This window comes from Heliconius melpomene, chromosome 10 (assembly GCF_056956725.1).
Source record: "Heliconius melpomene rosina isolate 202511_hmr_F chromosome 10, ASM5695672v1, whole genome shotgun sequence".
NCBI classification, from domain to species: domain Eukaryota; kingdom Metazoa; phylum Arthropoda; class Insecta; order Lepidoptera; family Nymphalidae; genus Heliconius; species Heliconius melpomene.
Genome location: NC_140398.1, coordinates 4,526,532 through 4,550,184, shown reverse-complemented (window position 1 = coordinate 4,550,184; position 23,653 = coordinate 4,526,532). Strand labels below are relative to the sequence as shown.

The window sequence follows — 23,653 nt, the reverse complement described above, 5'->3', positions numbered from 1 at the left end:
TTTTAGCAAATATGAAACTATGAATTATGCGAAGGGCGACATTTTATTACTTAAGGGTTGACTGAAGTAACGGCACATAAAGCAGAAGCCGGCCTCCCCCCGGTGCCATCTGTCCAACTTGTAATGAATTAACTTTTCTGAACTCAACTGTTCGGGATAAAAGTTTGGCACGTAAAACGAGGTGTAAAAATTTTAAACGTGTCTTTATCTCTTTTAGGTGATGTATCAATTTTATGGATTTTATAATTTTGGTTGTATTTTTTTATGATTAGGATATGGTATTTCCTTTAGCTGGAATGAGTGGAAAAGTCAATTATGATTTTTCCGCTCAGTTAAGGTTTTAAATATTATTGTATTATAAGATTAGTCAGTCAATAAGCGTTGAAAATTGAACGGACAGTTGAGAACGGAGTATTTCAATACTAGGCTCGTTCTGATAACCCTGTTATATGTAGGCGTGAAGCTATTGTAGAAAGTGTGAAATCGGGGATGTTGTGTATAAGGAAGACCTGCCGTTAGTCTTATACTCGTTATATAATAAGAAAATACATAATTGTTCTTTAAAAGTTTTTTTTAATATCATTAGAGCAAGGTTCCTATTAGGTTCCTAGTTTCCCTTTTCCTACCTTGCTATGCGCGGGATACAGCGTGAAGCTAAAAAAACTAAAAAAAATAGAATGAACAGCAAGCGAGACGAGCGAGGGACAATACTTATTTTTCATAATGATAACAACAGGAAAAAATATTTTTATTAAATAAAACATAAAATTTAATAATCTAACATTACCACAATGAAGTACATAAATATCTATGTAACGAAAAAACAATTAAAAATGTTATTTATGTAACTGTGAAATATACATACAACTATGTCTTATAACGTTTACTTAGAACTACATGTGACTGGAAGATAATAACAAACAGTGAGAGAAGACATGTTTAATTTACACAAAGCTAATGTGTATTGATTCAGTGTCATTATAAACACACACAATTCTCATGAAATAATATTTAAATCTAACAAATATAATGTGAATACAAAATGTTGTATTTAATACAGTATTTGTCTGATAACATCTGACACAATGATATGGGTTTGATCTCCTCTTGAAGGAATAATATTTTTTATTTATTTTATTAGCTTGTACCCCGCGTATAATAGGGTAGACAGAGGGAACCTAGTGAAGGTAATTCATTCCTTTAAGACTCTTCCGTTCTCCACTTTCCGTCGAATTCTCGAGGCATTGGAATTCAAGGATGCACTTTGCCTTGTTACCAAAGGTGGGTGACGCACACAAAAGCATAATGTAATGTTAAAACCATTTTTAAATAGATAATATTAATTTAATTTAAAACAGCTGTTTTCACAACAATTCTAAAACCGTATTATACTCCTGATACCTAGTAAGTAAAAAAAAACAAAGAAATTAAATTTAATATATTTTCGTTATAACATGGAATGTGCCTAATGAAACTTAAAAAATATTAAGCAAAAATTTCAAGACTAAATATTTAAATGCCAGAAGATGTGTTCTTATAAAAATGTAAGTAAATAGACACCGCCAAATCCTAAAAGCTATAAGTGCCTACGCACATATTAAGAGCAAATAATATTTTATGCACATTATCTAACTAATTTTTGCATCTTATTCTTAGTTATCTAATAACTAACAAAGTAACCACCATCCAAAATCAGTCGAATCGAACCAGTTTTCTTGTACATAATATTGATATTTAATATATAAAAGTCCCTAAAAGGAAAAAGCCCTAATGAGTAAGTTCTTAGTCTATAATTAGGGGAGGCTTATGTCCAGCAGTGGGCGTTGAAAGGCTGATAAATGGATGGATGGATACCTACATAGATTCAAAAGCATTTATTTTTAAATGTAACTTTTTTAAATTTTATAACTTTAGAAATAAGATAATTAAGTAAAATTTTGGTTATAATTAAAGCAATTATAAAAGAAAATATAATAATAATTACTAATTCTAATTCGTAATATTCAGTCCATGGCATATTAAAAGCAGGTGATCTTAAATGCTCGGTGCCGTATTTCAATACATATTCGGTCCACCATACAGCTCGGTCTAACGCCGGTTGAGCCTCATCTTTCATTAATGTGCGTAACTTAACTATGTTTTCTTTATAGCTGTAATAAATTAAAAATCATTACAAAACATTATAAACTATAAATACTTATACACTTTGTCTAAAGAATCATTATATATATTTATTTTCTTGATAAATCGATAATTTTTTTTTCAGCTTCACGCTGTATCCCGCACCCGGCAGGGTAGGCAGTGTTAAGGCACTCCGTTCCCCACTTTCTGCCGAATTCTGGAAACATTCCGTGTTGAGTAGCAGAACTCAACACCGCGCTTTGCCTCGACATCAGAGAGAAGAAAAGGAAATATAAGCGTAAATAAATATGTCACTTCCTCGAGTGGGGATCGAATCCACAACCGTCGCGTTACAGTCACACCCTTGTGCCGCTGCGCCACGACGGCCAGTTTTCAAAAAGAATTTTGATTTTGTCTACTTGTATTACTAAACTAACAAAAGCGCCAAAAGATGCATATAAGAAAAAATATATTACCTTGGATCTTCCATTATAGTGTCAATAGCATTTTTAAAATTATACTTTGTAAGTGTTTCCAAGTTTAATGTAATACCGATTTTATAAAATGTACACATTTCCGAATTATACCATTGATCTGCTAACAATGGCAACGTAACTAACGGCACTTGGGCGGTGATTGCCTCTTCCGTTGACTGTAATCCTCCTTGGGTAACAAATAATTTGATGTTTGGATGTCCTGGAATCCAATGTTGTTCAGTAACAATTATTATACTAGAATGTAAATATTTTTGGACTGACATAGTTTCTACTGTGTTATTTTTAAGGAACCTTATTCTTAAGGAACGACACTTCCACCAATTCCGTTTTGTAATTGACCGAGTGTCCTAATATAAAGTAAATACCTACAACAAACATTAGTTTTTATATACTCGAATGTCAATACAATTCCTAAAGTAACAAGATTATTATTATCAAACAATTGTTATTACTCACTTAGTAAATCTGATTGTGGCACCCATTTGACGATTTTGACATTTTTCGTTCGATTGTACAATTCATCTTCGTCCCATTTGAGTAATATGTTATACGGGAGTTGTGCAAACACTTTTGTGAATATCTTAATTGTATTTATAGGAAAAGAGGAAGGCTTTGAATTTGTACCGAAGCTTATATAAATAACACCATTTTTAGAATTGTCGAGATAATTTTGTAAATCCTGGAATAAATATCTTTGAAATTACAAATATTTAAAACTTCCAATCTTGTCGCTTTTAAATATAAACATTACTTACGTACCTTTGGTAATTCTTTCGTTTCATATTGATGGATTCCTGATAAATTTATAATGTTTATTGGTAAGGGTCTATTAAAAGTCCACAAATTATGTGTATTTAAAAACACCAAACTGTTATTCGTTCGTAATTCCATAATATCTGGTGCGTCATGGCCAAATGATTTTCTTAACAACATATTATCCAAATAATATAAGTCATTGTATACATAATACTGCAGCAATAATTTTGTGTATATCTCACTTATCTTTTCCCAGAAACTTAAGTTGTAAACTCTATGACAAGATGGTACTTGATACAACGTACTATGTGTAGGACTTCCCATTATTCCAAAAGTCTCACGAATAGCTCCAAATGAACTAAAATATATGATTGGCACTTTATATATGTGGGCATAGCCTGATGCCAAACGAGGCACTAGTTCTAAAATTAAAAGATCAAATTGTTTGTTTTTGTCTTTCACTAATTTTTGTACTTCTGCTGAACGGAACTGTTTCTCTACAACATAAGATAACTTTGTATAAATTTGCATCACTTGGTGCACCATATCTGACTTTTTTCCAGTAGCCAAAAGCAATTGATTCTTCCAAAAATCGTACGATAAGTCGTGTAAGTCAATTTCTGTTAAATTAGGAGGAGTTTGTCCTTTTGGGTCTGCAGGATCTGTTGTTAAAACCACCACTTCATGTCCACGATGTGCTAGTTCACTTGTCAAAGATCTAAATACCACTTGGTGACTGTATGATGGAGTCGGAAACACAGCGAGAATTCTTGCAGATTTTATGTCGTTTAGACCATATGAAAGTAGTAAAACGATAAATAAATTATGTGACATTTTTAATTATACTACTGGATTTTAAAATTGTACAGGTAATGACTATGTTCTTATGAACACCTGGCACGTTTTGACTACAATATTATATTAAGATTAAATAAAGCCGTATTTGAACATATTTTAATAAGGCTGGAGCGGCACAAGGTACATAAAAATATAATAAATATATTATATATAACAAGTATTAATTGAATTATAATTTTGAAGCTAATAAAAAAGTAATAGTAGGCTTTAATAAGCCAGCCAGAGTTCACAAAATAGTACCTCTTCTTCTTATCAAATTTAAATACTAGTGTTATACGCGTGCTTTTGCCCATGGCATGATTATTGTTATTTACCGTTATCGTTATTTCCAGTTTTGACGGTTAAACATTCGTTAATATCCTTTTTTAAGTGTTGAATAATACCTTAAAAATGCAAAAAAACCGTTAATAGTTATTACTCGACTCGATGAAGTCTAAAATGAGAGTTATGATATTGGATGCGTGGCGCACTTTAAAATAATTAATCGTACGTCAGTAAGAAGCGACTTTCTTTTATTCTATGATAAAATTTTATTATGACAGCAACTGTTCAAATACTACACGTTGTTACTAAATCATCTATTTGAAATGCAATAAGAACTGTTTGTAGTTTAAAAGGCAGCTTCATATTGGGCAATTTTTTTTCACAAAAATATATTTATAATAATTATTAATATTCAATTGCTAATGAAATGTATCATATATAATGCTAGGTAATTATATAGTTCTGCAATATTTGTAATATGAACAGAATTATATAATTCTTCATATATATTCTTTTTCTAAGGAAGAAATCATATGTCACTTAGCCTCTTTTAACACGCTTTTATTGGGTCAGGCTGTAACTAACTGTGGAATTAAATATAAGAATCTGAATTTGAACCATTTGTGAAAATTATATGCTATATTAACAATACTATATTATGGTATCATCGAGCTGGTGTGATGATGGAGCCAGGACCTGCATATTGGAACTCTTTAGAGGTAAACCATTCAAATTTAGACTCATAGAATTAATAGCTCCTAGTACAAAATTTTGTATGGAAATAGCTGTACTTTACAATCTGCTGAAAGTTTTACTCTAAAATTACTTTAAGCTTGAAAGTGTTAACAATATCGCAAATTGAGATGAATTGAGCACGAATTCTGAGTAAAATTACTCTCATTTTATTAGGCAATTTATGAAAGCGCCATGGTAATATTTCAATTGATACAAGTAAATTAGATCATTATGATTATACAACTACGCATATTTTGTCGCTGTATCCCGCATAAAACAGGGCACGTAGAGGGAACCTAGTGTTAAGACACTCCGTTCGTCACTTTCCGCCGAAATATGGAGGTTTTGCTTGTTGAATGGTGGAACTCCACGACTGGCCTCAATTTATTTATTTTTTATGATATCATTATTCCATCATATACCAAAGAACATATTATATTGCTACTAATTTATATGAGGCCGTTCGATTTTTTCAATATAGATTGGTACAATATTTTGAACCAAAATTTTGAAAAACAAGTAAATTATCAAATATGTCACTGTTATTAAACTTTTTGGAAATAGTAGATAACTATACACATCCATTATCAACAGTGTTTTCATAAAGTAAACACTGTTTTCATTTTCCGTGTGCATCATAAATTTATTCTGATTTACTACGCCAGACGAATGATGGTCGTTATGTGCATACTATTTCAGATGGCTTAAAGTAAATATTTTTTTAATCAAAAGGAAAATCGACTTCTAACAATGAAGTAAAAAGTAAAAAATATTTTTTTAAAGATTTTATCATTTTGAAGTCGCTGTTTAGTACAGCTAGGTAGGTAGGCAGAGGGAACCAAGCTTTGCATTTCTGAAAAACTACTAGATTCTCGAGATCCGTATAGCCAATATCATTAAATATAGTCAAAACAATATATTTATTTTTTTAATTTTGAAGGTCGTAACTAATTAATTATTATTTTGGTAATTTTATCTGACCCAAATTTCAATCTTTATAGGATCTGGTTTTCAGTTATCAGTGAAATTGCACCGCATGCGTCGTTATAGGGGATAACTGCGTGTCATAGACAGCGTAATGTTAGGGACGTCATTAAAGAAACCACATATTAGGCATAAGCTAAGAATTAGTTACAAAGAATATATATTTATACAGATATAGATTAATATTGGATGCTATAAAGAATTATAATTATTAATTTTGATACTGTTTATTAATGTGTTTGTTCCTGCATCCGAGGGTAGACAGAGAGAACCTAGTATAAAGAGTTAAGACACTTTATTTCCCACGTTTCGCGGAATTTTTGAGCCGTTGCTCAAGTCGCTACAGATTATTAGAGCGGTAAATATAATAATTCCTTCGAGCAGAAATGGAGCCTATAACTATCGTAATAAACAGTCAGACACGGTGCCATTGCGTCAAAATACCCTTTATTAAACTATTCAGAAAGTTTACATTGTCCGAATTATAAAGTAGATAATTTAAAAAAATATATATTCTTTGTAATAATAATAAAATTAAATTTACTAAAACTTATAGTTTTCAGCTTCCCAGTGTATCTAACACACAGCAGGGTAGGCAGAAGCAACCTAGTGTTAAAACACTCCATTCTGATTTCCACCGAATTCTGGAGCCATATGGAAACACCACAAAAATAAATTGTATGTATTTTTTTTCAAAATTATTTGCATAATTTCAAGGTAAACGTAAAATTGTCAAAATTTAACCCATACTTATAATTATTCACAACGTAATATATTTTATTTATACAGCTGAAAACATATTAAATGATAATAGAAGGATTCGACAAAAATGTTGCGAAACAATAATTAATAGAATTTTATTTTTTAATTCAATTTAATACAAAGAGTGACCCCAGTGTTAAAGCTCTCCGTTCTTTATTTTTACTTTAAATTCGCGACATAGCGTATTGATTTGCAGAGTTCAACGCTATTATTTAGTTCTCATTTCATGTATTAAGTTACATAAATATTTTCTGAACCTTGCTCTTAAATATAGTTTGCGTTTGACGCCATAAATATTTATTACGTATTTATTAATATCTGTATTAATAATTGTAGGCATTTATTAATATCTGTAGGTATTACATTATGGCAATTGAATTACATATTAAAAAATTACATTACAGGATCTTAAATCTTTACTGGACTCAACGTCCTTTGGAGGGATATATATAAGCTTTGGAATAAATTGTGATCCATCCATATTTTCAAACAAAACATTAGAAATATTTACAAAAGTATTCTCACAATTACTTCTCACTAATTATTATGACACCTTAATGAAATGGAATTCCGAAGAAATTCCGGAAAATCTTCGAATTTTGAAATGGTTTCCGCAATCCGATCTTCTAAGTAAATATAATATGCGATACATAACAATAAAATAAAAATACAAAATAATAAACTTATCTCTTAATATCAAGATCTATTTTATAAAAAAAAAATCAAAATATTATACTCTAAGCCTAAACTATCACTTTTCAGTTATAAAAAAAACATAGTAAAATTAAAAAGTATACTACAAGATCAACCACACGTCGTTAGAACGCTATACTATGGATTGAGTATATATTGAAAAATGGAAAAACGACGTCACTCCGGGCTCCTGCAGCTGACATGCACTGGATGGAATATTAGGAAGTGGAATTACTTTCATATGTACTTATTATTTGTTTTGTTATTAATTTACTTTATTAAATTAATTTTATCTTTTTTTTATTACACCTATAAAAAATAAAATATCTTAATGAGATTGTGGTCTGACAGTATCGTGGCGATGTTAAAAATACGAGACCTAATATTCAACTGATTTATTATAATTATATTAAATTTGATTATTTATATGATACAATATAATAGTGGAAAATAATTTCACAATTGCATTCGTAGCGAACAAATTTAGGGCGCTGATATAGCTTGCTTACAATTGATATTTATAAATAATATTAATACTTATGCAATACCCCTTCAAAGATGCAATTTTTTAATACTGTAATATATTGGTTAGTTATTGCACACATTAGAAATACCACCAAAACAGATACAAAACATAATAAAAATATATTAAAAATTTGTACTTTAAATGTAAGATCTTTGGCATCAATAGAACGATACCTGCAATTAACCTATGCCCTTGAAACTATTGAATTTGATATTTTAGGGATGTCAGAAGTTCGAAGAATGGGTCAGGCAATAGAAGAATATCAGGATTATATTTTATGCTACATAGGAAAACGCAAGGGTCATCATGGAGTTGGATTTTTAATAAAGAAAAATTACAGAAACAATATAACCAACTTCCTTGGGATATCAGACCGAGTTGCAATATTGCAATTAAAATTTGAAGAAACAAGCATGTCAATAATTCAGCTTTATGCACCCACAGAGAGATCAAGTGAAGAAGAAATAGATTCCTTCTACAACGATGTAAAAAAAGCACATCTACTTGCTGATGGCTTGGTAATAGTTATAGGTGATCTAAATGCCAAAATAGGATACCGAAAAGAAGAAGAAGATCTGATAATGGGTAAATACGGTTACGGCGAACGAAATGAAAGGGGCAAAAAATTAATAGAATATGCCTTTGAATACAAATTAGCAATTATGAATACGTTTTTCAAAAAGAAAGCTAATAGAAGATGGACCTGGATTTCTCCTAATCAAAAAATTAAAAATGAGATAGATTTCATAATGACAAACAAACCAAAGTCCATTACAAACATAGAAGTCCTAAATAGGAAAAATTTATCCTAGCTTCTGATCATAGGCTAGTGAGGGCAACAGTAATTTTAAATACGCCAAAAAAAATCAGGACGACTTTCAGACCCACATTTAGTAAGTTAAAATCGTCAGAAGAAATAGAAAATTACACTAATCAATTGAAAATTAGCATTGAAAACCTAACAATGAACCAAAACGATGTACAAATGTACTATAATTTGCTTGAAGGAATAATATTAAATAGTTTAAAAAAGAAAAACGCGAAGAGAAATGTTAAAGAAAATTCTATTTTTAGCAGAAGTACGAAAGAACTTATAAAACAACGCACTGAACTAATTTTAATTAATAACAAAGACAAAAACACAAGAAATAAACTTACAGTACTATTTAAAGACACAAATAAATCAATTAGAAAAGACTACGCCAAGCACAGGCACAATGTAATTACAAAAAATTTAAACAATTATAGAAGTACAAAAAGAGCTGTAAAAGAATTGAATATGCAGAAACCCTGGATACTAAAACTCAAACATAATTCAAAAGAAACAAGAACGAGGAAAGACGTGACAAACCTTGCGACAACATTTTACAAAGAACTATATAGAAGAAGGGGTGATGACAAACTAGTGGAAGGAAAGATACAATATGAGATGACATCCAATATAACGATTGAACCAATCAGTATGAAAGAGGTTTACGATAACATTAAACACTTAAAACCAGAAAGAAGTCCTGGGCCTGATGGTATAACAAATGGGGCTTTAAAATTGGGCGCCACTATCCTGATACCTCATCTTACGCTACTATTCAATCTGATACTTAACACAGAATCCATCCCAAAGCAATGGTGTACATCGGACATTATTTTATTGTACAAAAAAGGGAACCCACTGGATATAGTAAATTACAGGCCCATCAGTCTGCTTGCAACTATGTATAAACTTTTTACATCAATTCTATTAAAACGCATAACCCACGATATTGACATACAACAACCTATAGAACAAGCCGGTTTTCGCTCGGGATTCAGCACAATTGATCACATACAAGCATTGGAACAATTGATAGAAAAGTATAGAGAATTTAATAGAAGCCTATACATAGCTTTTATTGACTATACTAAGGCGTTTGACAGCATTAGCCACAGTTCAATTTGGAAGGCACTAGAAATGTCCAACGTTTGTAAAACATATATAAATATAATAAAAAACATATATAGAAACAGCACAAGTAAAGTGAAATTAGAAAACAGGGGAAATCAGATAGAAATTCAAAGAGGGGTGAGACAGGGCGATCCACTATCGCCAAAGCTTTTTATTTCTGTTTTAGAATATGTATTTAGAAGAATAACCTGGGGACAAGGGGGAATCGATATAGACGGAAAGTATATGAGCCACCTTAGGTTTGCTGATGACATTGTTTTATTATCTGAACAACCTAATGAATTAGAAACAATGATAAACACTCTAAATCAAGAAAGTCACAAAGTTGGTTTGGAAATGAACCCTTGTAAAACGAAAATAATGACAAATAGCTTTAAGAGAGATATTACAATAGATGGAATTGACATAGAATATGTAGATAACTATATTTACTTAGGAAAACAAATATCGTTTAGAAAAACAAGTAATGAAGAAGAAATAGAAAGAAGAATTAAATTAGCTTGGAAAAACAGCTTGGAAAAACACAAAACTTTGGACACTTAAAGATTTTTTAAAAGGTAAATTTAGTATGAAAATGAAAAAAACTATCATGGACACTTGCATCTCACCCACTCTTTTATATGGATGTCAAACCTGGAATTATACAAACACAATAAAACAAAAAATTAACGTAACGCAGCGAAAAATGGAGAGAAATATATTGAAAGTCAGAAAAACACAAAAAGTTAACAATCATAAGATAAGACAAAAAACAAATATATTGGATGCATTCACCCAAGCCCTAATATTAAAATGGCGGTGGGCTGGGCACATATCACGTTACATTGATAATAGATGGACAATTCAAACAACACGATGGAAGGGCCCAGTTGGGAAAAGATATGTTGGTAGACCAATTAGCCGGTGGGCTGACGGTATAGCAAAAACTGCTGGAAAAAATTGGATGACTGGGGAAAAACAGAAAATTGTGGAGCGAAATGGAGGAGGCCTATACTCAAGAAAATGGGATCCATATCACCAAAACAAGATCTAACATTAATATTAATAACTAACAAACTAATTTACTTACTACTAAGATATTTAATTATTTACTTTTTACTACTAATATCTAACTAACAATATTTGTAAAAAAGTGATATGTGAAATAAAAGGCTTATTATTATTATTATTATTATTGCACACAAAAACATAACAAGACATCTAATTATGTATTAACAAAACTAAGAAGTCAACTGCACAAATCGTAAAAAATATGCAAAGATTTGAAAATCATCTTATACTTTTCGTCTTTGTTACACAAATCAAAATTAAATATCAGCTTCACGCTGTATTCCACACACAGCAGGGACCTAGTGTTATGGAACTCCCTTAACCACTTTCTGCCGATTTCTGCAGGCATTGTGTGCTGAGTTGCGTAACTCAACGCCGCACTCTTTGCCTATAAATATTTAATTTCCTCGAGTGGGAATCGAACTTACAACCACCGCCACACCGACGACACGACCGGCCTCACATGTAACATTTAACAAATATAAACAATGATATACTTAATCGGTTTCCTCATGTTAACATCAAGAGATTCATTTCAGTTAATGATAATTACTCGCGAACTTGTGTGTTTAAACTTCACCCCCCAGGGTATTGCCGAGCTGTGGCTTTGCAATATTCAATATCAAATACCTATACTCTTAGATAAGTATATCATTAGACTTATAAATAGATACCCACGATAATTATTTGAAATGTATTAAATACCAAATATGTTGTATTATATATTTCTCTTATTGGAACGAAGTTTTGGAACGAAGTTCCTTACGGCAGGCTTGGAAGGGATAGGGATTACGCTGCGTGACCGAACTGAAAAAAATTTGATAGTAAAACCGTAAGAAAAATGCGTGGAATAAAACCGTTAAATGAGACGTTTGCAGGCGCGACAGTCGCATACACAGACGAGTAGTGTATAATACCTTTCTCTTTCTCCCTCTTTCTTTTTTTAGTTGATAATTTGAATTACGATGTTTTTTTTTTATTTTAAGTAATTTATTATTTCCTAAAATACTGAATTTCCTAAATACTTTCTTGTACTTAAATAAAAACTAATCAGCAAAATTTAAGAGAAAAATCAAGAAAACCTACATAAAATTGAGCACGATTTTTTTTGCAATTTGTGTCGATTCTACATTAGCCGAAGGAACTTCATTCCTACCTGGTGTCCCACGAAACCACACCATATTTTTTGTATTTTAAAAATGAATCTAATTTATTTAGCTTCACGCTGTATCCCGCACATAGCAGGTTAGGCTGAGGGAACCTAGGAGCCTAGTATTAATGCAATCCGTTCTCATTGAGAGACATCCGTTCCCCACTTTTCGGAGTTTCAGAGTTATCAAATTCTGGTGTCATTGCGTGTTGAGTAGCGTAACTCAACGCCGCGCTTCAGTCACTTCGGTAACAGAGCGAGGAATATAAAAAAAAAAATATTTCACTTGCTCGAGTGGGGATCGCATCCACAACCGTCGCGTTACTTTTATATAGGTACTGTTTCTTTTAGCCCCATGCTGTATTCTATATAAATAACATGGTAAGTATAAATAGCATACACTATTTATTTTTTAATTGATTAATTTATTATAATTTATGTGGAAATGGAAAAAAATACATACAGAACGTGTTAGTCCAAAAAAAACAAAAAAAAAAAACAAAAGAAGCTTATAGGGTTTCCAAATCGTTGCCATTTCAAAACAAGCAATCCAAATGGAAAACAAGGCAATGTCGGCCTGAGATTGACAGTGACTTATTTTGTTTAGATATTCTAATATAATGAAAAAACACTTTATTCCTTGGTAATAAGTTATATTTTAGAACAGCTGTATATTTAAATGTTTTGTCAAGTTAACGATTGTTGACATTAATAAATTGTTGTTAAAAATTTAGCTTTTAGTATACATTGATTTCATGAATTAAGTTTTTATTCTTTTTTTTCTGTGTATAGATTAATATTTTGGGACTATTTAAACGGTACAGTTAAAATTATTTGAAGAAAAATTAAACCTAATTGCATTAATTGCTATGAGCAACTTAACGATATTTCATACTTACCTACTTCACCTTCCACTACAGGCTATAAGCTACAGCGCCCCGATTTGAATCTGACTGGAAAACTGGGATGATTGTGGGTTCGATTCCCATTAAAACGATTTAACGAATTCCATTTTCCTGCACTGTTAAGACAAAACGTAAAAAGTAGAGAATAGACGCCAAGTTTCTCTACCTACTAGCTTTGTATCCGAAAACAAAAATTTAAAAAATCCAATCTACGGTAATTTCTCTAACAAATTTGTGTACTGTAACCAAAAAGTCTCACCAAAACCGCACACCCATCATTCCAACCGACCCATACGTTTAACCGGCATTAGATAAAGCTGTTACTCTAACTCCGATCCGATCGTTATTTATTCGTATACATGTACGAGTATATGGGGACAAGTGTACTTGCAAAGTGGTCGTCAATAGTTTCCAAAGCCCTCTGATTGATTACCTCATAACCGAACTATACAAGTTAGCAGCTTAGTTGGCAAGCGTGTAAGCGATACTATTGTTCAATGTACAATGGAACTGCAAAGCTTTATACAAACTTGCCATTTTTAGTTTGAAATATTGGTTTATAAGTTTATGTATATAAAATGTTTTTTTAGTAGGGTAACTTTTTAATGAGCTGGAGGATTGTAGGTAATAAACGTAAAAAATAGTGTTTGATAATAAGAAAAAATATATGTGCAAGCATTTCTTTTCATATTTGTTTTGATATTCGTGTTATTCTGATGAAAATAACAGCTTCAAGCTTATCAGGTATAGCGAGCAGAGGGTTAGAATTAAATAAACCGTTTCCCAATTTCGACCCAAGTTGCGGAACTCAACGCCGCATTTAAATTTACCTTTATTTTACACGAGGCCCACGACGATCTCTACAATCTAAATAAAATATATCTATTCAAAGAGGGCACAAAGTGTGACTGTAATCGCGACTGTTTGTGAGTTCGATCCCAATTCGAAGAAATGAAATATTTATTTAATTTTATATTTCCATTTCTTGTAAGCGCGGCGTTCATTTCCGCTATTCAGCATGCAATGCCTCCAGAATTCGGTGGAAAGTGGTAACGGAGTGTCTTAACACTAGGTTCTCTCTGCCTACCCTGCATCAAATAACTCCAGGTAGTTTCCATGTTTTTATTTTTTAAGAATAAAATATGTTTTTTTCTTTATAAGAACACTAAAATTCACATAAAGCGATACAATGTTGTATAGGAAATCCATTGAAAGTTACCAAAAACATCTTATAAACTTTTATGGTGATACACAAATAAATATGAATTGAGGTGAAGGGCGGTATGAAATTTTAATACAAATTTCGTGAAACTTGAAGTATCAGGAGAAAACATTTTGGTGAAGCAATTAAAACTTTTTCTAATACAAAATAAACAAATGACGAATTTGAATTGAAAATCTATATGTTTTGTCAATCGAGTGACTGACAGACAGCATACAGTGAAAGAATTTAAAGTTTTACGTCATAAGTTGTCATCGTGAACGAAGTTGCGGGCGGCGACTAGTACAGAATATAATAGTTTTGTTTTATTTTTTTGTTCTCCATTTTTTTTCGTTAACAAAAATGCATTTTAATTAAGCTTTACATTATTCCAGTTTGAACAAGAATGTAGCACAGGTGGGAATTGTCTAACACTATGTAGTAATTTAGGGTATAAAATAAACATTTATATTTCGAATATTCCCCTCAATCTGGCTAAGCAAATAGATTTTGAAGCAAGATTGTTTCATCCAGAACCAACATCAGTATTTATAGTAGGTACACCCCAGTACAGTTGGTTAGTGTTTATTTGCTTATCCTTTCGATCCTCACAAGGGAGAATAGTTTCTTCTTTTTTTATTCACAAAGGTGGAGAATAACGAGTAAATATGTCCAGTAGCCGTGTTTTGTTTTCACTAATACTATAACTCACTAATAATAAAATATTTCTCATCAGTTCTTCGTCCATCAGTAGAGATTTTATCAGGATTTCGTTTTCGTTTTACTAAAAAATATTAATTGATTATTTTTTTCGCCAAGTTCTATAGCGAATGATAATGCATAATGCATATAGATTCAAAAACTATTATTTAACCCATATATTCTGGACTTGAAGATTACGCATATTGAAGTAAAATGTAAAATTAGATTTTTTCCAAGAAGCTTTGATATATACTGGAAAAAGTACCAATTTATGTTGAAAAAGTGGTATCCAAAGGTCATCGTTTAGAAGAACGATAGAGTCAATTGTTAATATCTGCAATTTATGCGGGTATAAGTAAGGTTTTATTGTTACTCGAACTCTCGGCCCATTCTGTTACTGGCTTTGATGTCTTTTGTGAATGAAATACAATTGAAGGACACGCCCAATCAAATTTAAGTCTCTCTTAAGACTTATTGTATTCACATTGTTATACGTTTCAATTTTCATGATTTCTAAGAAAAAGATTAATGATGTTTTTGTTTTTAAGATAGATAATGATAATCTTTGGGTCTTATTTCTTTTTGAAGAAGAATTAAAAGATGGAAAAAAAATGTCTATGATGTATCTATTTGGTTCATTGCTCTATTATAGAGTATTATGAACAATTTATAGTTATAAATAAAAAAAATATTAATTAATTAATTTTTAACAAAAACAAAAACCGACTTCTAACAACGAACTAAAAAGTGAAAAATAATTATATAAAGATTTTATAATTTTGAAGTCGGTGCCAAGTAAAACAAACAGGCTTAGTAATTAGATATTGTAGTAAAGGTGTTGTAGCATTAGTTTGACACCGACTTCAAAATTATAAAATATTTATATAATTATTTTTCACTTTTTAGTTCGTTGTTAGAAGTCGGTTTTTGTTTTTGTTAAAAATTAATTTATTTTACGATTTTTAGTGATGGGCAGATCTTAAAATGATGCTTCTTGAACGAGTGGTGATGGTGGTGGTAGTGGTTGTCAACGAGTGGTTGTGATTGTTCTATGTAAAACTTCATTTAATTAGCTATTATTTTTGTGCAAAGTTACATTTTGGTATATTGACAAGAACAAACATAAAAAGTATTCGGGTGAATTCGGAATCTCCCTTTTTTGAAGTTGGTTGAAAATGAGAACATCCTCTTTTTTGAGATTGGTTGAAAAGAAATGCAACGATCAGCAATCTCACTTCTGACATCAATTTAAAAAGTTTTTGCTTGTAACTATTACAGTATAATCATTTTTTTTCAAACTTTCTCAATTTTCACCGGATTCCTTAATCGGAACCTAACCAAACTTTCACCAAATTATCCTTGAAGTGTATTCTTTCAAATAAAAAAAGAATCATCAAAATCGGTTAGCGCGACATTGAGTTATTCGGCTATTTGTCGCGCACATACCTAATGCAAATTTAAGACTTATGTGATTTTCTCATAGATACCATTGTCAGACATGGACTAAAAAAAAATGGGACCATTCGGGAAGCTTCACCTTTCAAATAAAAAAAAAAATTTTCAAAATCGGTCCACCCAGTCAAAAGTTATGAGGTAACAAACATAAAAAAAAAAAAAAAAAAAAAATACAGTCGAATTGATAACCTCCTTTTCTTACAGAAGTCGGTTAAAAATTAAATGAAAACTTCACGCTGTATCCAGCATACAGCAGGGGATCAGAGGAAAATGGAGTGTCAAGACACTCCATTGCAGACTTTCCGCTGAATTTTGGAAAAAATTTGGAAAATGAAAATAATTAATTTTCCATTCTAATGGAAATCGAACCCACAACCGCCGTGTTTACAATCAGACGGTATGTCACTGGTTGACGAAGGCCTCGTCTTTATTAAATTTCCAGCAATATGTCTAACAACATCACTGAAAGCAACCAAAACCAAATACAAAATAAACTAGCAATTATTTGTCTCTGTGTATGTGTTAGTCAAAAAATTGTAGGTGAACCGGGGAACCGCTCCGGTCGAATTCTATGGAAAGTGGGGAACGAGAATGTCTTAAGTCTTAAAACTAGGTTCCCAAGTTTTATTTGTCTATCCTGCTATATTCGCGATATGGTGAGAAAAAAAGAAAAATACATACTAATTACACTATTGGGGAAATTTGGAAATTACTTTTGCCACGTTTGCCGCGAGTAGGTCTGCGAGGAAATAGAAATAATTTAAATATAACTAGGTACTCTCCCGATTGGGGATTGAATCCACAACCATCATATTTACGTTTCAGTTCGCCATCTGGCATCTCACTGTACTACGTCCGTCTCTTAAATATTATAATAGCATAAGTTAAATTCTTCTTTCTTCCATTTTCTTCGTTTCTAATTTTCTAACAAAATATGTCACATATTGTTATTATTTGAGATCAAAAATTAACTGTAGAGAGACCACTCGACAATGCTTACTAAATTATGAAGTTGTGTTTAAAGTTTAGCTTTTGCGTCTTCAGGGGTTAGGTCTTAGCTATGCTTGCATGAATTTAATATTAGTGCGGAGAAACTAGTTAATTAACTCTTTAACTAACTATAATATTGATTTTTACTTCGTTATGACGTAAATTATTAATTTTATTATACGTTTTGTTTATTATACAGAAAGATTGTCTTTATTGTTTTTTTCCTCCGTGTTGTACAAACGTATAGAAACAAAAAATATATATTTTTATTAAGACTTAGGAAAACTATTAAATCAACTTCACGCTGTATCCCCTTGTGTTAAGACATTTCGTTTCGCACTTTCCGCCGAATTCGGGAAGCATCACTCATTGAGTGGCGTAACTCAACGCCGCGATTTGCCTCGACACCAGAGCAAGAAATGAAAATATAAATTGAAATAAATATTTCATTTTCTCGAGTGGGCATCGAACCCACAACTTGCGTTTACAGTCCACTTTGTCCACGGCTAGCCTCCGTAAAATAGTGCAATAATGCTCCTAAACTATATTGCTAGATCTATAAAACATCCACAAACAAAACTAACTTCTAATAGTTAACTTCTTAGAAAGTAACGTAAACTACGTTTCAACAAACAGTTTTCTATTTCTCAGTATACTAGTTCTTGAGAAAGTTGTAAAAACTCAATTACTATGTTCACCATATAAAAATGTTTGAAATAAATATTATGTTTGAAATAGTGGAATATAGCTAGTAACGGTAACACAAGGGTTAAATTTACCCAGTTCTTTACTATTTATCTTTTTTTAGTGTCACACCATTTTCCTCATGGGCAGAAAACACTCCGTTCTCTGCATTTAAATCAAATTTGATACGTTGTTTTGATGTCACTGTTTTAAATTAGAGATATTTATATTGGAATTTGTAAGGGTCTTATTAGAGATATTTATGTTGATATTTCCTCCGAAGTGGGATTGAAATGACATCCATAACGTTAGCAATAAGACGCTGTTTTACAAATTTATAATAAGCCTGAAACGGAAATATTGAAATTTCCTCATAATTAAATGATTATTTTGTTCGCAATAACTCTGATATACATATATTTAGTAAATAATGGTGGCTGTGGCTATGACTCCCTCTCGGAAGAATGAGATATTTAATATTTTCATTTCCTCACTATGGTAACGAGGAAAATGCGACGCTAATTTCCACCACACAACACACAATACCTTGAAAATTCGCCGGAAAGTTGGGAACGGAAGTGTCTTTATAGGAATAAAGTGTTTTATTACTAGTTTCCCAGGTTCCCTCTGTCTACCCTGCTATGTGCGTGTAACTAAAACTAAAATATAACTCCAATATAGTATACACAATCAAAACCAAATAAGTGTATTTAAATAAATAATATGTCACATACTTTATTTTATGAACGTCAAATAATTTACCACATATACCATGCGTAAGTAATTTACTAAATACAACAGTTTGGTAACATAGGTAGATAGATAGATAAATAGATAGATAGATAGACAGATATTAAGCACTATGATAATATTGTATGACTTACTATTAACAGGATGTTTGCTATGGTAATTGTAGTAGACATAATATTTGCCAAATACAATGATCGTATGACCAAATAATTCACAATCACCAAGAGATTCTGCAATCTACTGGACCGAATCAGTTCGGTTCACAAGATATCTTTGCTGAGACAAAACAATGTAATAATAACATTATCACAAACTAATAAGGTTGAAATTACTTTGAACAAAGAAAAGGTAGTATGGATGTACCGTATACAAAAACTTAGTTTAACGTAATAACCATGGCCAAAATTGACTATAGGCCTGCTGTATGAGGAAAGTTTAGGATTACATAAAAGAAAAAAATAAATATATATTTTTTTACCAAAATCTTTATTTCTATTATGTGATATAATATACTGGGGCTAATAAGAAAAATTCTGATTTAAGCTTTTTATTAATTTGTGCTAATTATTAATTAATAGCGGTTCAATTTTTATTTGCAAAAGTTTAGTTAGATATACTGCTGTATTTATATAAATCTAAACATTAAAAAAATTACTATTTGAGAATCTACTAAATGTTACTTTTTTTGTTAAAATCTGTAGAACTGACTTTTACATACATAGGTCATAATTTTTCTAAAATTGTTTTTCAATAGTCATTTTGAACATAATATTTTAGAAGCACTGGTAACAAGACAAGCCGCGGAATTGTTGTTCTGGTCTCGAAATTCAGGCGGTGCGTTGAGAACGAAGTGTCTCAATAGAAGTTCCCTTTTATCTTCCGTGCTATATACAATACAGCATGAAGTTATTTCAAATCTTATCTAATTTAATACGTCGCTTTATCCAACTTGAACAAAAAAAAATGATTGAAGTTCTATCCATAATTATTATTAATTTACTAAAATTAATATAAATTTAAATTCTTAACACGAAATTGTTACACAAAACGGAAATATTATTACATACAAAACTAATACTAAAATAAGAACACAAAATTACACAATACCATTTCAAGACAATCCAGAGCAAAGCGATTTCTGAATTTACATATCCACACAACGTGTACACACTAGAGTGTGCTAGTGCAATTTGCGTTGCGGTCTATACACGACGCCTAATATCATCGTATCATTCTGTTCCCCAATTCCTAGACCTGTTCCGAGACCTATAGATTGTGATATCTCCTTTTAAATTGTTTGCTCTATTACTATAGCAGTTGAACCGTAGTAGCACAGTGGCTGACGGTAAACGTGTTAGTTGTGGGTTCAATCATAGTCAAGGGAATGGTTATATTTAACATTAATTTTGTTTTACCTGTTCTGGTAGACAGAGAGCGGCTTTGAGTTCTGATAGGTCTTAATACGCATCATTTCAAAAAAATATTTGGAAAATGAGGAAATGAGAGGGAAATTATAAAATAATAAAAAATTCTGTGATGTCTCTGTCTATCTCACTGTAAAACAAATTGTTTGTGTTAAAATAGCATTGTTGAATATATAAACACGTCGACTCTAGCAATACTATTCCATTTTTTTTTCTGTCTGTGTCTAATATTACACGAATTCCAAGTTTAGAATTTCTGAAAATTACCGCACGCTGTGTGATGATTGTTTGTAATAAAACGTTTCAGCTTTTGTAAGGTGAAAATTGTAAAATTTTTGAACTTACTATTTAAAAAATATACTCTAAGAGTAAATGCGTAGTGTTTCTACATTGTAATTGTTAGTTATTGTAAATATTTTGTGAATATTACGATAGTACATAAAGGGATATTAATATTCTGGTATAAGAGTTGGGCCTATGTACGTTTATATAGGTTCTTTACTAAAAAATATCCTTCCTTTTACACATCAAATGCGCAATTCTTCACTTTTAATTAATAATTTTACTCTCGTTCTTCTTTAACTTCAAATACATATTTCTAGACTTCAATTTCATATTTTGCCTTTTATTTCAATAATATAAATTATCTTTTCGTCGTCTTAACACAGATCCTATATATTTATATATACATATATTATATATATATATATATATATTTTAAGTAATTTTTACGTGTATTATCTTCGAATTTTTGATATTTTAAATACGTACTAAAAATATTACTTGATAAACGTTATATTTCGGTACATGTTACTTAATGTCAATTATCTAACAGAAATTTCATCTGATGTCAGATAGCCTAACGAGCTGGTCCATTAAAAGGGTTATCCTTTTATCCCTATCATATTTTTATAACGGTCGGTAGAGCGGCGAGGAAATTTGAAATTTAATATCAAAGTAAATTATGCTGACCGTAGAAGTTGGAAATTCCACAAAGGTTTTCGTGAATGTAATTCGACCCAAAATATTTTGGAAAAAAAAAGTTATAAAGTCCATAATGTATGTAGTTCAATATGACCAAAGCAGTGCTATAGCTTTGTGCCAAAAATAGAGTCTACATATTGATTTTTCATTTAGACTCACCTATTTCCTAGTTGGCTGGGATATTATTTTTCAGTTTCACGTTTTACCATGTGTAATTATAGCAGGAACGACACTTATTTTTCAGGCGCCATATAGAACGAAGAAGTTGATGTTATTCAATAGAATATACTATTAATTTAGTAGTAATACTTTTTTTTACATACATATAATATGTAATTTCTTTGTATACTTAAAATAAATGGAAAATGAAATAAAAATTAAATCTGAAAGACAAATTTTAAATAAAAATAATTTTTATTTTTTTGAAATTAATAAATATAAATTTTATGTGATCGATCGTTTAAGTTTCGTCAACGGCCAAGTCACATCAAATTTAAATCCGAGAGAGCCTTAGAGTTGGCTTTATAGATATTTCGTTACTTTTTATAGAGAAACCAATCAGAAGAGCTTTATCGAGACTTACCTGGCTTTTTACAGAATGTTTTTGATAGTATTTCATTTCTTTTTACAGGAAGCAGGTTTTTACTTGATTAGTTCAGAAGAGCTCTCAGTGATGGCATTAAGAGCTCTTAGGTGCATGTATCAGAGTAGGTAGAAGTGAAGTGAATATAAATCTCTTGCGTAGTATCCTACGATCCCGATAGCTAAATAAGGATTTGAACCAAGAGTCTTTCATGCAAGTTCCTAAATAGATTCAATTCTCTACAGCAGCTGTGGCTGTCGTTCATATACACACATTGAGGTTTGCGTGGTGCAATTAGGACGTGTCCAACCAAAATCGCCTATTGTGTTACTCTAGTTCTATATAAGAGCATATATATTGAATATGTATGTATTGTATTGGCCCTTATCTTACTGAAAATAATATTAAATTAATTAGACATAATAGGGCAACTAAAAATATTTCAGTCTTAAGTTAGTTATGTTATAGTCCTGTCTGTATAAAGTAACAAATAACCTAGGAGAATAACAAATATTTACCATGCGACCCCCACTTTCCACCGAATTCTTCTCAATTTCTTTGCTTCGTTATCAGAGCGAGGGAATGAAAATATTAAATATTTCATTTCCTCGAGTGGGAGTCGAATCCACAACCTAGTCAAGTCATAACCAACACACAGTCGCATGGTTGGTAGTTTATCTCTACGCACTGTATTCAGCACATATCAGCGAAGGCAGAGAAAATCTAGTGCTAATACACTCAGTTTCTCACTAAAAACGCGACGATCAAATTCGCGACTTCAAGAACAAACAAGGTTAAACAAAGCTAATATCTTAGCCAACCGTAAGTTAGAATATAACTTGGCAACCTTCTAAAGTAAACGTTGTTTACCGTAATAAGGAAACGGCAGTGTTTTCCCTTTTTCATGAAAGCAGGAAAATTAGGCCGAAATACTTGTAAACATTATACTTACAATTTGTTTTTCGGGTAATATAGGTAGGATGTATGAAGGCTTCTTACTTTGCATATGATTAATACATTATAACTAATATTGTTATATACCAGTCGTGTATAATATTAATATTTTTTATTGCTTCTTTCTTCCCTCTGCTAATGAGTCAAAGCGCTGCATTGAATTCTACCTTCCGAATTTAACGGAAAGTTGGCAACTGAAGTGTTTTAATAGAATAGAAGTGACTTATCACAATGTTCCCAGGTTCCTTCTACCTTGCTATGCGCAGAAAAAATCTAATAATATTGAAACAGAATTTTCTTGTAAATATTTTTGTTCAAGAGAAACGGCGGCGTTAAGCTTCGTTTCAAATTTGATACTAAATATTAAATTTGCGGTAAGACACTTTATCCTCCCCTATACGTCCGAATTCGAGACATTAAACCGTACATGGGAGAATGAATTATTTTCTTTGGCAAGGCAAAGCACGATATTAAGTTGCGTTACTAATCACGGAATGTCTTGATTTCGGACAAAAGAGACAAAAAAGCGGACATGGAGTGGTCTTGCTGATGACTCTATATATAGAGAATCTTATAAGTATCTTCATGAAAAGAAACAACTGAAACTGAGATATAAAGTTTACATTTACTGAAACGTGTAAAATATTCTTCTAAGAAAACCTAAATTTAGACTTAAGCAAACT

The 23,653-nt window shown here is 31.2% G+C and overlaps 2 protein-coding genes across 2 annotated transcripts; one reads left to right on the top strand and one right to left on the bottom strand.

Annotated features, from left to right (window-relative positions):
- Positions 1–882: 882 nt before the first annotated feature.
- LOC146535233 (UDP-glucosyltransferase 2-like) lies at positions 883–4,776 on the bottom strand. Its single transcript, XM_085191153.1, has 4 exons — positions 3,378–4,776; positions 3,075–3,297; positions 2,598–2,817; positions 883–2,150 (listed from the first exon to the last, which is right to left on the bottom strand). The coding sequence occupies exons 1-4, from the start codon at positions 4,206–4,208 to the stop codon at positions 1,865–1,867; spliced, it is 1,560 nt and encodes a 519-aa protein (XP_085047279.1). The 5' UTR covers positions 4,209–4,776; the 3' UTR covers positions 883–1,864.
- Positions 4,777–8,417: 3,641 nt separating this feature from the next.
- Positions 8,418–9,008, top strand: LOC146535232 (protein CFDP2-like). The gene has a single exon (XM_085191152.1). It carries the CDS (start codon positions 8,418–8,420, stop codon positions 9,006–9,008), a length of 591 nt encoding a protein of 196 aa, XP_085047278.1.
- Positions 9,009–23,653: the final 14,645 nt, after the last annotated feature.

Excerpts from the sequence above, each read along its gene's own strand:
- LOC146535233 (XM_085191153.1), bottom strand. The coding sequence starts at position 4,208 with ATGTCACATAATTTATTTATCGTTTTACTACTTTCATATGGTCTAAAC. Across the intron at positions 3,298-3,377 it reads AAACGAAAGAATTACCAAAG|GATTTACAAAATTATCTCGA; the intron begins GTACGTAAGTAA and ends TATTTATTCCAG. Across the intron at positions 2,151-2,597 it reads ACTATAATGGAAGATCCAAG|CTATAAAGAAAACATAGTTA; the intron begins GTAATATATTTT and ends AATTTATTACAG.
- LOC146535232 (XM_085191152.1), top strand. The coding sequence starts at position 8,418 with ATGTCAGAAGTTCGAAGAATGGGTCAGGCAATAGAAGAATATCAGGAT.